This window comes from Artemia franciscana, unplaced genomic scaffold (genome assembly GCF_032884065.1).
Source record: "Artemia franciscana unplaced genomic scaffold, ASM3288406v1 PGA_scaffold_87, whole genome shotgun sequence".
Taxonomy (NCBI): domain Eukaryota; kingdom Metazoa; phylum Arthropoda; class Branchiopoda; order Anostraca; family Artemiidae; genus Artemia; species Artemia franciscana.
Genome location: NW_027062715.1, coordinates 71,773 through 89,792, shown reverse-complemented (window position 1 = coordinate 89,792; position 18,020 = coordinate 71,773). Strand labels below are relative to the sequence as shown.

At 35.1% G+C, this 18,020-nt stretch overlaps 1 protein-coding gene across 1 annotated transcript in view; it reads right to left on the bottom strand.

Annotated features, from left to right (window-relative positions):
* The window catches only part of LOC136042226 (soma ferritin-like), a 19,871-nt gene extending 2,300 nt beyond the window's left edge, over nt 1–17,571 (bottom strand). Inside the window, exons 1-2 of the mRNA XM_065727165.1 lie at nt 17,327–17,571; nt 1,428–1,652 (exon numbers count right to left, since the gene is read on the bottom strand). Coding sequence (XP_065583237.1) covers nt 1,428–1,652; nt 17,327–17,437 — 336 coding nt within the window. The 5' untranslated portion in view covers nt 17,438–17,571. The remainder of the gene's footprint in view (nt 1–1,427; nt 1,653–17,326) is intronic.
* Between the last annotated feature and the right edge of the window lie 449 nt (nt 17,572–18,020).

The window sequence follows — 18,020 nt, the reverse complement described above, 5'->3', positions numbered from 1 at the left end:
GAATTTTCTTGAACAATCCTCAGAAGGAGGAGGGGGCTCAATGGGGGCTCAGGTTTATGTAAATGGGTACATATAGGTACAAAACAGACATATGAAGTAAAACTCCGTTCATTTATCTTGTGATATCTGAGAGTGCTTTAGGATATCGGCTATGAAATTTTTTGAGTAGGAAAAAACCAAGTGGGAATTTCCAGGGGAAGGGAGGACTAAGGAGTTTTAGAAAAGGCTGTTAAATAGTTCATTTGCACGAAAAAGTAACTAGATCCAGGGTAACAAAGTAACAATTTAACTATCAAAGTAAAAAAAAGTAACAATTCAACTATGCTAGGGAACTGTGTCTAAGATACAATATCTAGAAAATGAAAAAAGAAAAACTATCTTGTTTTGAAACTATTATATAAATCAAACGGTTCCCGACCTTTGTTTTGGGTCAATACCCCTTGAAATCTCATAAAACGGTTATTCACCCAAATTAGAATACACAGTATAATATTTTTAAAAGAAAAAAAAATATGTAGAAATATACTACCGCGATCTAGGAAACCGGGATAATATGAACTTCCTTCACTGTATCCTTGGGTGTGCATATAATGGCAACTATGAACAGTTCTTGTCATAGATCACCCCTGGACACCTATGTAGCCTCCCATAGCACCAATCTTAATTTTGAAATACTCTTATCATTTAGAGTCATTGAAAGGTCCAAGATTAACCTTCGAGGGGGAAGGGGGGAGGAGAACCTGGCTGAGGTAGCCCCAAGGGCTCCAAATTTTACAATCGGTTTATCCATCATAGACACGTTTTACTAGAAAGGGGGCGCATATTATACACTTTAAAAACGAGAATTAATGAAAGAATCTAAATATGTATTATTGGAATGAAAATTCAGTACAGTTCGACATCACAGAACCATATATACACATTATATTGCACTTATAGGCCTATCACCAAATTTCTTCGGAATCTACAAAAAGAAAGCATATATTAGAAATAGCCTTGGAGAGTACAGCCCAATTTTGGAAACCTTAGATATAGTAACTCATGCCTTTTTAATAACCTTCCCTTTCAAAAATTTTCTCATGATTCCCTTTCCCCAGAAATGTGTACATTATTTTATGGTAAAATGATACGAGAGAATTAACTTCTTCTCTTTTATAGAGATCTATTTTCATGGTTCCACACTGTTTTCATTTTATTTTCATATTTTTCATGAATTTTGCTGTAATTTTGAAAAACCTGCATGTTATACTGCGTTTCCTCATTACTTAATGTTAAACATCTTAAGAATTTCTGACTTCTCTAGAATTTCCCCTTTCCAAAAAATAAACACGTAAATTACGACTAAACGTTATTTAGGGCAATACAAGTGTAGGTTCCCCAAAATTCATTATAAGACTCATAAAGAAGAAGAAAGGTAAAGGACATACATCATTAACTTCTTTCTCTAAGTTGAGAGCATATTCCATTGCCTCCAAAGCTGTTGACCATTCTTCTTTCGTTGGTCTCTCTATATTAGCAAATACAACTCGTCCTCCTCTGCTCAGCTGGTACTTAATGAACATTTCCGCATGATCTCTCTCTTCATGACTGGACTCCAAGTAAAATTTCTCAAGGCCTGGTAGAGCAACGTCATCACGACCAAAATGAGTTGCCTATAAAAAATGCATTTAATTTCTCAAGGCCTAGTAGAGCAATGTCATCACGGCCGACATGAGTTGCACATAAAAAATGTATAAAAATTTCTCAAGGCCTGGTAGAGCAACGTCATCACGACCAAAATAAGTTGCCTATAAAAATGCATTAAAATTTCCCAAGGCCTGGTAGAGCAACATCATCACAACCAAAATGAGTTGCCTATAAAATGTATTATAATTTTTGAAAGGCCTGGTAGAGCAATGTCATCACGGCCGAAATGAGTTGCACATAAAAAATGCATTAAAATTTCTCAGAGCCTGGTAGAGCAACATCATCACAACCAAAATGAGTTGCCTATAAAATGTATTATAATTTTCTAAAGGCCTGATAGAGCAATGTCATTACGGCCGAAATGAGTTGCACATAAAAAATGTATAAAAATTTCTCAAGGCCTGGTAGAGCAACGTCATCACGACCAAAATAAGTTGCCTATAAAAATGCATTAAAATTTCCCAAGGCCTGGTAGAGCAACATCATCACAACCAAAATGAGTTGCCTATAAAATGTATTATAATTTTTGAAAGGCCTGGTAGAGCAATGTCATCACGGCCGAAATGAGTTGCACATAAAAAATGCATTAAAATTTCTCAGAGCCTGGTAGAGCAACATCATCACAACCAAAATGAGTTGCCTATAAAATGTATTATAATTTTCTAAAGGCCTGATAGAGCAATGTCATTACGGCCGAAATGAGTTGCACATAAAAAATGTATAAAAATTTCTCAAGGCCTGGTAGAGCAATCTCATCACGACCAAAATAAGTTGCCTATAAAAAATGCAGCAAAATTTCTCAAGGCCTGGTAGAGCAACGTCATCAAGACCGAAACGAGTTGCCTATAATAAATGAATTTAAATGTAAAAAAAAAAAAAAGTAAATGAAAATAATAAGTAATAGATACAATATGGATCAATCAATGAAATAAAAAAATTAAATGAACAAATGAAAAAATAAATTAAATGCAACAAGTAAATTAAATGTCTAAATAGTCAAATTACAAACGAAACAAGACAAAAAAAAATAACCACAAAATACAGAAAAATGATGATGTCAAAGAAAAACCAATGTATAAATAAAACCTAACTAAAAATAAGAGCATATGGATTAAAAGAAGAGAGGGTGGGACAAAATGTAGCGGAATGAAACATTAATCCTAGAAGCAAGGAACAAAGGGAAACTCCTTTTTAATTCAAAGTAAATTAGAATGACACTAAATCTATACAAGTAATAATAATAAGTAAATTACAAATAATAAATCTCTCTCTCTCTCTCTCTCTATATATATATATATCATGAAAAGAGAAATCATCAATGCAACAGCAAAAACACACAAAAAAAAAAGAAAAAAAGAGAGACACAGAAGGAGAAAAGGAAGACTGTTTTCCTAAATTAGTGATTAATATAGACCAGCACTTGAATGAGGCCTTAACCGTACTCATCCATACAATCACATAGGTCAACCAGCTTAGCCATACACAATCAACCATAAAGAATAATCCATGGACAGGCAGTCATGTCGTCAATAAGTGTAAGTCGTCATTTACCAAACAATAGAAAAAATAATAAAGACAAATAATTCAGAGGCAACAACCCAACACAAGGGCTCATCAGGAGAATACACTGGCCTATAGGGTTTTGCCACTTTAAATTCTATACCCAGCCAAGTGTTGTAGCTACCACAGAATATGCATGGCATCCCCGTATCAGGTATCACCCCCAAAATACATGCCTATGAAAGAAAAAAAAAAACAACAGCAAATGTAAAACAACCAAGTAACACCAAAACAAACTTATCCTGTTAATATATCCCTCTTTTTAGCAACAATAGGTAAACTAAATATAATAAATTTTACAAATCACAAATATTAACACATTGCAAAAAACCTGAATGAACTAAACAATTATAGAATTCATCTTTACCATGTGGCTAATTTTTTAAAAAAATCCGCTAAATTAGAAACAATTCAAAATAAATGGCGCTGCAACATCATTTCTCGAACCTCCGAAATTAGTTGAAAATTTCTTTAAGTATTTCTAGATAATTCTTTTGATATTCAAGCAGAGTGCTAAAATATTTGCTAGCGAACAAACCTTTTTGAGACGTTTAAAAATCGGTACAAAGAAGGTTAGAACCAACTTTTTACACCGTTGAGCCCAGGACTAGGGGAAACCAAATGTTATTGGCACACATACTTTTCAGTATTCTTTAGCTCAAAACTGAAAACTAAAATAACTCTGTGGTATAAACTGTAACAGCATTACTAATCCAAATACTCTAATTTTTAAAATACCTTTTCTTATCTAGACCCGGGAAGAAAACAATTATCATGATAAGTCACGAATTTTTTGAAACATTTTTGGAAGGCCAGACATGTTGTTACATTTTGAGCATATCGGTGTCTTTTGCATATACTGTACTTCAAATTACATTAATAACAGGCACGCATGCACTAGGCGTTCTTCAGTATTTTTTAGTGGGGGGGAGGGATAATAAAAAATTATAATCTGAGCAATGGCGTGGTTAAGGGGGAGGGCAGTTGCCCCTCCAATAATTTGGGGAAAATATTGTATAGCCCATGTTCCTTGACTCACTGGACGTAGACCCTTCTTGCCCCCCTCCAATAAAATTGCTGGAACTAATCCCCCTGAATCTGAGTAATAAGTGCCAAGAAATTTAGAAAAGATTAGGATTTTGGGAGGAAAAGCGGGGGGTGGGGGTATGACTCGCCTGATTACATGCTTGAAAAGGTTGAATAAATGACTTTAGCAAAACAAATAAGCTGAGGGATAGGACATTTGAGAACTTTGAATAGGGATAGCCTTTTTTCAAAATACAAGATGAAATGACATGGATTTCTTCACTAGTACTTAACTTGCTTAAAAACGATGAATATGAAACTTCAGGTGGGCAAACCAGGCAGAATACCACAGTAAATACCGAGATGCTCACCAGTTTCCCCTATATAATCCTTTATTTTGCACTTGGTTTAATTTATTTGCGATTGACCCCTCCCATCCACACACACACAATCCTGCACATTTTTCAAGCAAAAAGGGAAACAATCGAACAAGCATATAAACAGTAGTTGAATATTCATTCAAAACCTGATTGACTTCCTTTGGGACCACTTGAAAACTGAAAATAATGCTGATTTAAAGGTCAAAATTCGTATATTTAAAATAGTATTGCAAATTGCGTGTTATTACAAGAATTAATCATTTATACTTCTTTTTGCAAATTTCAGGACAAACAACGAAAATATGAGATGAACTATAATTTAAATGTCAAATGCTATGCATTCAATATTTTTGCTAGAAATTTCCAACAATACTGATTTGGATTTAAGCATACCGATTTCTGCAACTTGAACACCAACTAGATTAATAAATTATGTCAATTCGACTTGATTTTGAATATCTATAACAGGACTAACAGATTGGATTCCAGAAGCATCTAAAAAATAACTAAACAAAGAACTTAATGATATGTCATAATTTGATACAATAGATTGAGAAGACTGCTTTAGTTTCATTATTGAGCAGGTCAATATGGTCATTATAAACTAAGATTAATATGGGAATCTAGAATGAGCAGAAATTCATTTAAGGAGTAAAACTTAACCAGACAGAAATTATTATGTTTAGCTTCGGTGTTACCACCTACTCACAGGACAATGTCTTCTATATTAAATGACAATATGAAAAGACAGACAAATAAGTTTGAGAAACAATTTGGGAAACTTATTAATGAACAAGAGCTCATATGGCACTTGTGACAAGGTCAGAAGAGCCAAGAACTAATATGGTATGAGCTCTAACAAAATTCCAACAATCAATAGATTGATTTAAAAGGGAAATTAGACGCTTAATCCCGGTCGGAATTTAAAATAAGAGCTCTGAGTCATGATGTCCTTCTAAATTTCAAAGTTCGTTAAGATCCGATCACCCACTCTTAAGTTATAAATACCTCGTTTTTTCAAATTTTTCCTCTCTCTTCAGCCCTCCAGATGGTCGAATCAGGAAAAACAACTTTATCAAGTCAATTTGTGCAGCTCCCTGACACGCCTACCAATTTTCATCGTCCCAGCACGCCCAGAAGCACCAAACTTGCCAAAGCACTGTACCCCACCCCCTAACTCCCCCAAAGAGAGCGAATCCAGTACAGTTACGTCAATCACGTATCTATGACATTCGCTTATTCTACCCACTAAGCTTCATCCCAATTCCTCCACTCTAAGCGTTTTCCAAAGTTTTCCGATTTCCCCCTCCAACTCCCCCCAATGTCAACAGATCTGGTCAGGATTTGAAATAAGAGCTCTAAGACACCAGTCCCTTCTAGATATCAAATTTCACTATGATCCGGTCACCCGTTCTTAAGTTAAAATTAAATAAATAAAAAACTAGTTTTTTTAACTGAAAGTAAGGAGCGACATTAAAACTTAAAACGAACAGAAATTACTCCGTATATGAAATGGTTGTCCCCTCCCCAATCCCTCGCTCTTTACGCGAACAATTCTTGCCACAACTCTACTTTTTAAAACCATTAAAACCTTTAGCGTAAAGAGCGAGGGATTGCGGAGGGGACAACCCATTTCATACAGAGTAATTTCTGTTCGTTTTAAGTTTTAATGTCGCTCCCTAATTTCAGTAAAAAAAAACTAGTTTTTTAAATTTAGTTTCTGAACGTTGTTGAATTAATGCATGTTTGATTTTGGTTCTCCGTACATAAATTATTAAAATGAAATTTGCATATTAATACTTTTTTTTTTACTAAATGTCTTTCTCTTAGTTTTGATCAGACGATTTTGAGAAATAAGGGGCGGGGAAGGAGGCCTAGTTGCCCTTCAATTTTTCGGTTACTTAAAAAGGCAACTAGAACTTTTAATTTTTAACGAACGTTTTTATTAGTAAAAAATATACGTAACTTAAGAATTAACTTACGTAGCAAACTTTTATATTCTTATATTTTTAATTATATATATGAGGGGGTTTGTCCCCTCGTTAATACCTCACTCTTCACACTAAATATTAAGTTTTGTCCCAATCCTTTAAGAATGACCCCTGAATCAGAAAGGCCGTAGAATAAATAGTTGAAATTGCTAAAAACACTTTAGCATAAAGAGCGAAGTATTCATCTCCTCCTAAATACCTCGCTCTTTATGCTAAAGTATTTTTAGAACCCCTCATATGCGTAATAATCTCTGTTCGTTTTAAGTTTTAATGCTACTCCTTACTTTCAATTGAAAAAACATTTTCATGTTTATATTTTCATTGTTTTTTTTTAATAGTAATGCTAGAAAATCCTGCGCCCTTTCCATTGAATTTCTCTTCCCCCATGAAATATTCCCCCAAGGAAACTTGCAGCCCCTCCCCCAGGGACTGTGGGGTAATAAGTCATCCCCAAAGACATAGTTATTATGGTTTTCGACTATGCAGAACAAAATGGCTATCTCAAAATTTTGATCTGTTGACTTTGGGAAAAAATGAGTGAGGGAGGGGGCCTAGGTGCCCTCCAATTTTTCTGGTCACTTAAAAAGGACACTAGAACTTTTCATTTCCGTTAGAATAAGCCCTCTTGCAACACTCTAGGACCACTTGGTTGATACGATGACCCCTGGGAAAAAACCAAATAAATACGCACCCGTGATCTGTCTTCAGGCAAAAAATACGAAATTCCACATTTTTGTAGATTGGACCTTGGTTTTCTGATACGCTGAATTCGATGGTGTGATTTTCGTTAAGATCCTATGACCTTTAGGGGGTTTTTTCCCCTATTTTCCCAAATAAGGCAAATTTCTCAGGCTCGTAACTTTTGATGACAAAGACTAAATTTGATGAAACTTATGTATTTAAAATCAGCATAAAAATCCGATTCTTTTGATATATCTTTTTAGCATCGAAATTCCGTTTTTTAGAGTTTTGTTTACTATTGAGCCGGCTTGCTCCTTGTTACCAAGAACTGTTTGAAAAAAAATACCTCAATTTTTCTCATTATTCCAAATTAACAACTCCCAGCTCCTCCAAAGAGAACAGATCCGTTTCAATTATGCCAATCAAGTATCTAAAACTTGTGATTATTCTTTCCATGAAGTTTTATCCCATTCTCTCCACTCTAAGCATCTTCCAAGATATCTGTTTCCCCCCTCCAACCCCCATGATCCAGATCCAATTTGAGTCAAAAATGGAGCATCTGAGAGATAAGATCCTTCTATATATCAAGCTTCATTAAGATCCGAAGATAAAGATGCCCCTATTTTCACGTTTTCCATGAATCCCGGTTTCCCCCTCCAACTCCCCCCAATATCACAGGATCTGGTCGGAATTTAAAATAAGAGCTCTAATGCACAAGACCCTTCTAAATATTAAATTTCATTAAGATCTGATCACCTATTCATAAGTTCTCATTTTTTCTAGTTTTTCTGAATTATCCCCCCCCCCCGCAACTCCACCAGAGAGAGCCGATCCGGTCCAGTTAAGGCAGTCATATATCTTGGACTTGTTTTTATTCTTCCCACCCAGTTTCATCCTGATCTCTCAGCTTAGTATTTTCAAAGATTTCCGACCCCCACCACCAATGGCGCTGGATCTGGTCGGGATTTAAAATAACAAATTTGAGTTATGAGGTCCTTCTAAATATGAAGTTTCATGATGATCCAATCATTCCTTTGTAAGTTAAAAATACGTCATTTTTTCTAATCTTTCAGAATTAACCCTCCCCCCAACTCCCCCAAAAAGAGCGAATCTGTTCCGGTTATGTCAATCATGTATCTAGGACTTGTGCTTATTTTCCCCACCAAGTTTTGTCCTGATCCCTCCACTCCAAGGGTTTTCCAAGATTTTAGCCCCCCTTACAACTCCCCCCAATGTCACCAGATCCAGTTGGGATTTAAAATAAGAGCTCTGAGACACAATATCCTTCCAAACATAAAATTTCATTAAGATCCGATCACCCATTTGTAAGTTAAAAATATCTCATTTTTTCTAACTTAACCATCCACCCACTCCCCCCCCCCAGATGGTCGAATTGGGGAAACAACAATGTCTAATTTAATCTGGTCTGGTTCCTGATACGCCTGCCAAATTTCATCATCCTAGCTTGCCTGGAAATGCCTAAAGTAGCCAAACCAGGACAGGCCAATAGACAGACTGACAGAATTTGCAATCACAATACATGACTTGGTAGATACCAAGTGCCATAATAAAACTACTGCCACCCAAGTGAACAAGCCTAAGAAACCCTGGTAAAATGTGAACTCTATTACTGCTAATAGAGAATAGAAGTTTCAACTTCAGAGGAAGTCAGAAGATGCATATTTCTGAGAAAATAAACCTACTTTATTGAAGATGGTAGTGGTATATACATATATATACATCTGTGGATGTGTCTGTCAAGTGACATCATGTTTGTGTGTTGACTGACGTCATGAAGTTAGTTGTCGTCATTTTTATTATGACGGTGACGTCATTAAAGATATTTAAGACATGTGTTCACGTAGAAATTCAGGTACAGCCCAGTCAATGATTATAGCTTGAGTAGATGTGTTCAAATCGAAATCCAGATCAATTTATGTCTACTTTCAAAGTAAAAGGGCAAATTTATGATAGAGCAGGGTCCCTTCTACCATTCTCAGGCGAGAATCATAAATTTTTACAATTGTACTTCATCAGTGATAGAAATTCTGAATTGAATGCACATTGCGAAATTTCTCCCAATGTTGAAAGGACAATCGTTTCCCAATTGCAACATCTTTTCCACAAAAATAATAATTTAGTGCGTCTGTTCAAAACAGCCATCGATTTGATGCCTACTGATATGCATAAAATTGTTATTTCCGCTGGTCCTTTACAAGTCAGTCAACATAGTTTTGGAACCAAATGAAGCGGTTAGTTATCCATCTGAATTTTTAAATTCCGTGGATCTTTCAGGGTTTCCACCACACGTGCTACAACTAAAAATAGGCGTACCAATAATACTTTTAAGAAATATCAACCAGCCAAAGCTTTGCAATGGCACGCGACTTGCTGTAAAAAAAAAACAATGGAAAACCTAATAGAGGCCACAATCTTGACAGGGCCTTTTGAGGGTGAGGCTGTTCTTATTTCTCACATTCCCATGATTCTAATTTTTCAATTTAAAAGATTGCAATTCCCAATTCGATTAGCATTTGCAATCACCATTAACAAAGCTCGAGGTCAATCATTAGAAAAATGTGGTATAGATCTTAATACTGATTGTTTTTCCCATGGACAATTGTATGTTGCATGTTCGAGGGTCGGTAAACCTGACAATCTATTTATATGCAGTGACAATTGGAAAGCAAAGAATGTTGTATATTCATAAGTTTTACGCAGTAAATTTGTATTGTATCTATCTATCTATCTATCTATCTATATATCTATATAAAAACGAGTTGTGTGTATGCATGTTTGTTTGTTTGTAAAAAGAGCGTTTGCATATGATGTCATTATTAGTACATACGGCTTTGTATATGCACAGACAATGGGAAAGCCAAGAATGTTGTATATTCGCAATTTTTACGTAGTTTGAAACACATATATAAATCTATCTATATTCACAGGTGGGACACAGGGACACAACTACAATGGCGCGTAACTAATATGGCGCGTAACGACTTACGCGCGCGGGGGGGCTTGGGGGGTGTGAAGCGCCCCACCAACTTGGTGTTGGGGTGGCGCGAAGCGCCACCCCAACAGCTAATATATATATATATATATATATATATAAAAATAAGTTGTCTGTCTGTGGATCTGTGGATCAGGTGACGTCATGTTTCGACTGACGTCATGAAATTAGTTGTCGTCATTTTTGCTTTGAAGGTGACGTCATTCAAGTTATATAAGACATATGTTCACGAAGAAATCTATTAATGTTTAAGTTTACAATGACTGATGAAGATGCTCAAAGAGTCTATGCCAAAAAACTTGCTGCTGATAGAGAAAGTCAGAAAAGAAAGCGTGCCGAGGAATCAAAAGAACAGCAAGGAAATGAATGCTTGCCTGAAAAATTCTAATTTATGGGCACACCTAAAAATATTAAAATTAACTACAAATATGCGTGTCCGATTGCAAAATGATGACTCTGGTCAAACATATTCAGATCAATTGCTGGCAATTGGAAACGGAAAGCTCCCAGTAGACTCAATTTCAGGACGTATACAACTACCTGCTGATTTCTGTAATTTAGTGACGTCCAAAAATGAATTGATTGAAAAAGTATTTCCGAATATTCTAAAAAATTATAAAAATAATAAATGGCTAAGTGAAAGAGCGATTCTCGCACCCAAAAATATAGACGTCCACGAAATCAACAATATTGTTTTGACCAAGATTCGAGACCAGGCAGTCCTTTACAAGTCAGTCGACACAGTTTTGGAACCAATTGAAGCGGTTAATTATCCATCTGAATTTTTAAATTCCATAGATCTTTCAGGGTTTCCACCACACGTGCTACAACTAAAAATACGCGTACCAATAATACTTTTAAGAAATATCAACCCACCAAAGCTTTGCAATGGCACGCGACTTGCCGTAAAAAAAACAATGGAAAACTTAATAGAGGCCACAATCTTGACAGGGCCTTTTGAGGGTGAGGCTTTCTTATTCCTCGCATTCCCATGATTCCAACGGATCTGCCTTTTCAATTTAAAAGATTGCAATTCCCAATTCGATTAGCATTTGAAATCACCATTAACAAAGCTCAAGGTCAATCATTAGAAAAATGTGGTATAGATCTTAATACTGATTGTTTTTCCCATGGACAATTGTACGTTGCATGTTCGAGGGTCGGTAAACCTGACAATCTATTTATATGCAGCGACAATTGGACAGCGAAGAATGTTGTATATTCGCAAGTTTTACGCAGTTAATTTGCATTGTATCTATCTATCTATCTATCTATATAAAAACGAGTTGTGTGTATGCATGTTTGTTTGTAAAAAGAGCGTTTGCATATGACGTCATTATTAGTACATACGGCTTTGTATATCCACAGACAATGGGAAAGCCAAGAATGTTGTATATTCGCAATTTTTACGTAGTTTGAAACACATATATAAATCTATCTATATTCACAGGTGGGACACAGGGACACAACTACAATGGCGCGTAACTAATATGGCGCGTAACGACTTACGCGCGCGGGGGGGCTTGGGGGGGGGGCAAAATATAGACGTCCACGAAATCAACAATATTGTTTTGACCAAGATTCGAGACCAGGCAGTCCTTTACAAGTCAGTCGACACAGTTTTGGAACCAAATGAAGCGGTTAATTATCCATCTGAATTTTTAAATTCCATAGATCTTTCAGGGTTTCCACCACACGTGCTACAACTAAAAATAGGCGTACCAATAATACTTTTAAGAAATATCAACCCACCAAAGCTTTGCAATGGCACGCGACTTGCCGTAAAAGAAACAATGGAAAACTTAATAGAGGCCACAATCTTGACAGGGCCTTTTGAGGGTGAGGCTTTCTTATTCCTCGCATTCCCATGATTCCAACAGATCTGCCTTTTCAATTTAAAAGATTGCAATTCCCAATTCGATTAGCATTTGAAATCACCATTAACAAAGCTCAAGGTCAATCATTAGAAAAATGTGGTATAGATCTTAATACTGATTGTTTTTCCCATGGACAATTGTACGTTGCATGTTCGAGGGTCGGTAAACCTGACAATCTATTTATATGCAGTGACAATTGGACAGCGAAGAATGTTGTATATTCGCAAGTTTTACGCAGTTAATTTGCATTGTATCTATCTATCTATCTATCTATATAAAAACGAGTTGTGTGTATGCATGTTTGTTTGTTTGTAAAAAGAGCGTTTGCATATGACGTCATTATTAGTACATACGGCTTTGTATATCCACAGATAATGGGAAAGCCAAGAATGTTGTATATTCGCAATTTTTACGTAGTTTGAAACACATATATAAATCTATCTATATTCACAGGTGGGACACAGGGACACAACTACAATGGCGCGTAACGACTTACGCGCGCGGGGGGGCTTGGGGGGGCGCGAAGCGCCCCACCAACTAGGTGTTGGGGTGGCGCAAAGCGCCACCCCAACAGCTAGTATATATATATATATATATATATATATATATATATATATATATATATATATATATATATATATATATATATATATATATATATATATATATATATATATATATTAAAAATAATGTACTAACCTAATTTTAAACATAGTCTTAACCTCTTATATAAAAAAACAACAAATGAAACATTTATTTTTGAAAATAACAAGAAAATAGAAGTCAAACTGATTAAAAGCCATTATTTATTTTTTATTTATTTATTTTATTTCTAACCCGTCATACAATACAAAGTAAACAGAGACGGAGTATACAGACAAAACGACAAAAAAAGGAATATGAGAAAAAAAAAAGAAACATCACAACAATGGAATAATTTATAAAGAACATTCGATGAAGCACTGAACCGCTTTTGCATACATACAACTTTAAATATCACTGTACAGGAATACATACATACATACATGCATATTTAATTCCCATCAAAAAAAAAAAAAAAAAAAAAAAAAAAAAAAAAAAAAAAAAAAAAAAAAAAAAAAAACTCACTACAAAAGAATACACAACACACAAGAAAAATAAAGAACACATGAGTATCTAACTACAAAAAATAAAAAACCTATTGCCTCAAAATAATTGCCCAAGGATGAGTAACAATATTAGAGTTATATCTGGCGATCTGGGCTAATATTGCTTCATTAGGGTTGATGATCCCATACCGACTTGTCACAATACAGTTACTTGTCCATGGTGGAAGCCGTAAGAGGTACTTTGCATATTTATAATATGTAGACCGCAATTTTTTCTTATCTTCCTTTTGGAAAATCCTCCAAAAGGGACTTAGATACAGATAATGAGGTAGTGCCATTGCATTATATACACGGGCCAAAATCCGCCGATCAAACTGACGCCTGTAAACTACAACACGGCTATACGCTAAAGAGGTCCACTTCTGCAGATGACTCTGCAAAAGATGACGTGTTTCAAGCATAGACCGACCAATAGGGATCCCCAAATAAACTATGTGTTCGGCAAGCCGAACAGTAGCACCACCCAGCCTAACATCAACAGCAGACCCTTGCTTAGCATTAAATAACAACACATCAGATTTCTTTTCGTTAAACTGAAGGCCTATTTTTCCATATTCTACTTGAAGCTGGATAAAATTCTCCTCTAAACCGTGAAGGAGGCGGCTCAAATTAAGTACATCGTCTGCATAGCTTATTAACGATAGATCAATTCCTCTCAGAATGTATGTCAGATTTCACTTAGATTGTGGTTTAACGATGCTGTTATTAAATGCAGTAGGTGATGTCAATGCACCCTGCCTTACACCTTTTTCAATGGGGAGTACCGGGTTATTTGTCAGGTTTGGTGTTATTGTGCCATAAAACTTTCTTACTTTCCAAAGGTCCAGCTTGCACAGCAAGGTGGAAGATAAAAGTTAGGCTCAATTAAATGAATCTTTTAAACATATGCTTTTCCCACATTATTTTTCTCCCCAGGGATCATCATATAGAGCAAATGGTTGCTAAAAATTTGGGAAAACAAACATATAAAAAAAAAAAACAAATGAAACATTTATTTTTGAAAAATAACAAGAAAATAGAAACTGATTGTGCCATTGTGTCATAAAACTTTCTGACTTTCCAGAGGTCCAGCTTGCACAGCAAGGTGGAAGATAAATGTTAGGCTCAATTAAATGAATCTTTTAAACATTTGCTTTTTCCACATAATTTTTCTCTACATGGATCATCATATAGAGCAAATGGTTGCTAAAAGTTTGGGAAGGGCTGGTTTGATCAAAGTCTGAGTTCTAGTGCCTTTTTTAAAGCTGAAACTAAGTGCAGGGCAATCTCCCATCCCTTTAAAGGCCCTGGTGTACTCTAGGAGTTCTGTGCAAATGACCCATATAGAACATAGATTTGAAATATGCATTTTAGAGAAAGGAACTCAATACCATGGCATTCACTTAGTAAAAAGCAGTATTTCTTCCCTTGCATTATTTTTCTCCAAGGGATCATCATATAGGACAGATGGTTGCAAAAAGTTTCACAAGGACTCTTTTGATCATGAAGCCAGAGTTCTAGTGCCTTTCTAAAGGGTGATACCAATTGGAAGACAATCTGCCAGCACATTAAAGGCATGTGCACCCTCCATGGGTTCTTGGGCTAATAAAGATGGCCACATGAGAAATATCCCTATGCAAATGACCCAAATAGAAAATAGGCTTTAAGGATATATTTCAATAGAAAGGTAAATGTGTCACAAAGTATTGAATGACTAACTTAAGATCCACTAAGCAATTATTTCATACAGAAATTTTGCAGAAAATATCACTTTAGGATTTCTGACCTGGCCAGCAACAAATCTGAGACTGATATGGCAATAAAGATGTTCAATTTCAGACACAAAGGACAGCTTTCATGTAGCAAGGGTATACCACATTTTATTAAGTCTGGGAAAATTCTCAACAAGTATGATCAGATGGCCATAAACATAATCCTTAGCCAAACGTCACTAAACAGACCCTTCCACCACTCTAACATTAAAAGTATAAACAATCATTACAAAATAAATCAATTTGCAGCCCAATCATCCTAAATCAATTAAAAGTAAGTATGTTTCACAAGCTATTAGTAGGCTAGCAATATTAGCCATTTTACACCAAAATAGATTAATATTGATCAGAGGAAGAATCTCTCCCTCCCCTTTAGGGGTGGGGAATAATAGGAGATAACTCATAAATTTAAAACAATATGGGTAGCTCACTCTCCAAGAATGATTGATTATAAACATTACCAAAGGTGGCTGGTAAAAAGTTGTAAGACCAATTTCTTTTTTTTTTCCTTAGGCCCAACAGTCTGAGGACTAGAGCTTTGACTATTCTCAAATTATCTATTGCACATACAAACCATGTCCAAGCTGGATCTACCCTAGACAGAATCTAATCTTCTCTTTGCAGCTGTTTCTGTTTGATGGTTCTGGACAGGGCTGTATTCAGTTTTTTTTTTCTGGGGGGGGGGGAGAGGGAAAGTACAAAAACTTAAAAAATGCATAAAAAATTTGGGTACTTGTGTCTTATAGCCACTACACTCAAGTTCTGTCAAGAAATGATGCTTGGTTAATGCTAATTGAATAAAACAAAATAATATGAAAATATAACACTATCAGCAAAATTACAAAACTATAACAACATATTATGGATGGTGGGGCTTAAATCAGAATTCAGGACAGAAACCTGATTCTAAAGATGCAAGTCTTTTCTTAGATATCCAAGTAGTAGGGCAAAAGCCCTCTTTTTGGGAAAGACCACTTTTCTTTTGCATTCCAGAAAAATAGCAATGGGTTTTTGGACCACCTATAATTTTCACCAATAATTTTTCAGCATAAATTAAAAATGTGGTCTGTTTTGATAAGCAATTAAAGCATAAATATAGACTACAAAATATAGGCTATTTATATATTTGTGATTTATAGAATAAATATCAATCAGTAGGAGTTAAATTTTTGCAATCAGAAGAAAGTTAGCTTTCTGTTAATATATGAATAAAACTTAAACACTAAAAGGATATAGGCCATACATCAAAATAAGATAATTGGTATTTCCAAAGAGATCCTTGTAGGTAAGTCAATAAATTACAAAAAATTCAAGTGTTTGATATCAAATAACTTAATAGCCTAGTAACCATATTGATATAAGCTGTAGCTTAGATTTTCAGCTTTTCTCTGGTGTATACAATTCTTCTCAATTCCTCTTTGGTAACAAGATGTGAGGGTTTTAGTTTTACATAATTTGCTCAATTGAATAGCCTAGGCTACTGTTTTTATTATCCTATATCAATTGGTAAATTTGTCAGTTTAAATAGCCTAGGCAGTAAATTTTTCACAGTTCATATAAGACTTACCAAAAGGCAACAATACAACTTGCCAAAGAGCAAAAAAAAATTTTGCTTACCAATAAATTGAATATACCACTTGATGTCTTTTTTATGTTCTATACCAATATAATAATTGCTTCTAGTCTAGCCTACTGCAAATTCAAATTTAAGCACTTTTTGACCTAGCCTAACCTCATTAAAAATGACAATAATTTTGGCAATGAGAAAATATAGTAGGCCTATTATTTTGTCAAAAATGACCAAGAAAACAGCACTGAGAAAATGTAGTCTTATTTTGTTGAAAATGACTAATGCCTCATACTTTAATTGAAAATTCATCATTTTTAAGAGCTCAAAAAGTGCTTAAACTTGAATTTGCAGTATAAGCAATTATTATATTCAAAAAGAACATAGGCTAAAAAGGCATCATATGGTATGTTCACTTTATAGGTAAGTCAATTGTATGAACTGCAAAAATTTTACCACCTAGGCTGCTGAAACTAAGTAAGAGGCTACTTTATAGGGTGGTGGCCCCTTCACCTGAAAATTTCCTCTTTTTTAGGTAGAACTTAAGGGATTCTTGATACCATGTCAAATTGAGGCAAGAATAGGCCAATTCACATCACTTTACAGAAAAGCCTAAGAATATAAAAAAACAATACATTGCACTTACCATTGAAAGATAAATGTAAGATGCATGAAGTTCCAAATTAATCTGTTTATTAATAGCAGCTTCAACTTCAACATGAAAATTCTGTCGGCACTTTGATACAGACATATTCATGAAATCAGATAGATCAAGACGAATAAGTTAAATGGAATACTTTTTCAATACAAAAGGCTTTAAGAAAATGCTTGATCACCCACTGGCAACGCAAAGCATAAAATGTTTATCACGATGATAATGATGAAGGTACTGTAAGAAATTTGCATGAGCTTAGGGTAGAACCACACCTAAGCAAAGAATCGCAGAGCGCAAGCAGCTACGTTTTTTCACACGAAGGACATTTTTGTGTTTTCTGCCGAATCCTTTCGTTTCTTGGTGCCAGCTCATGTATTATAATTGTTCATAAGCTATAATATAGTTGCTCTAAAGTCTTTTTATGTTCATTTATTCAGCTTAATTTCACGCATCTTTGAGATTTGTGCATTAACAGTGGTTTTACACCGTTTTGTTGCTTTAGGTCTCGTTGCGATTATCACTACATCACCTTATGATCTTCTGGGACGACTTTGCCCAAGGATTCTGAACAAAATACACATTGAATAAACGTATTTCTACTTGTAACAAACTTATCTTACAAATTTTCTACCTGAATGATATTAGTCAAGACAAATCGTATCTCAATATATGATAAGCTAAGTTC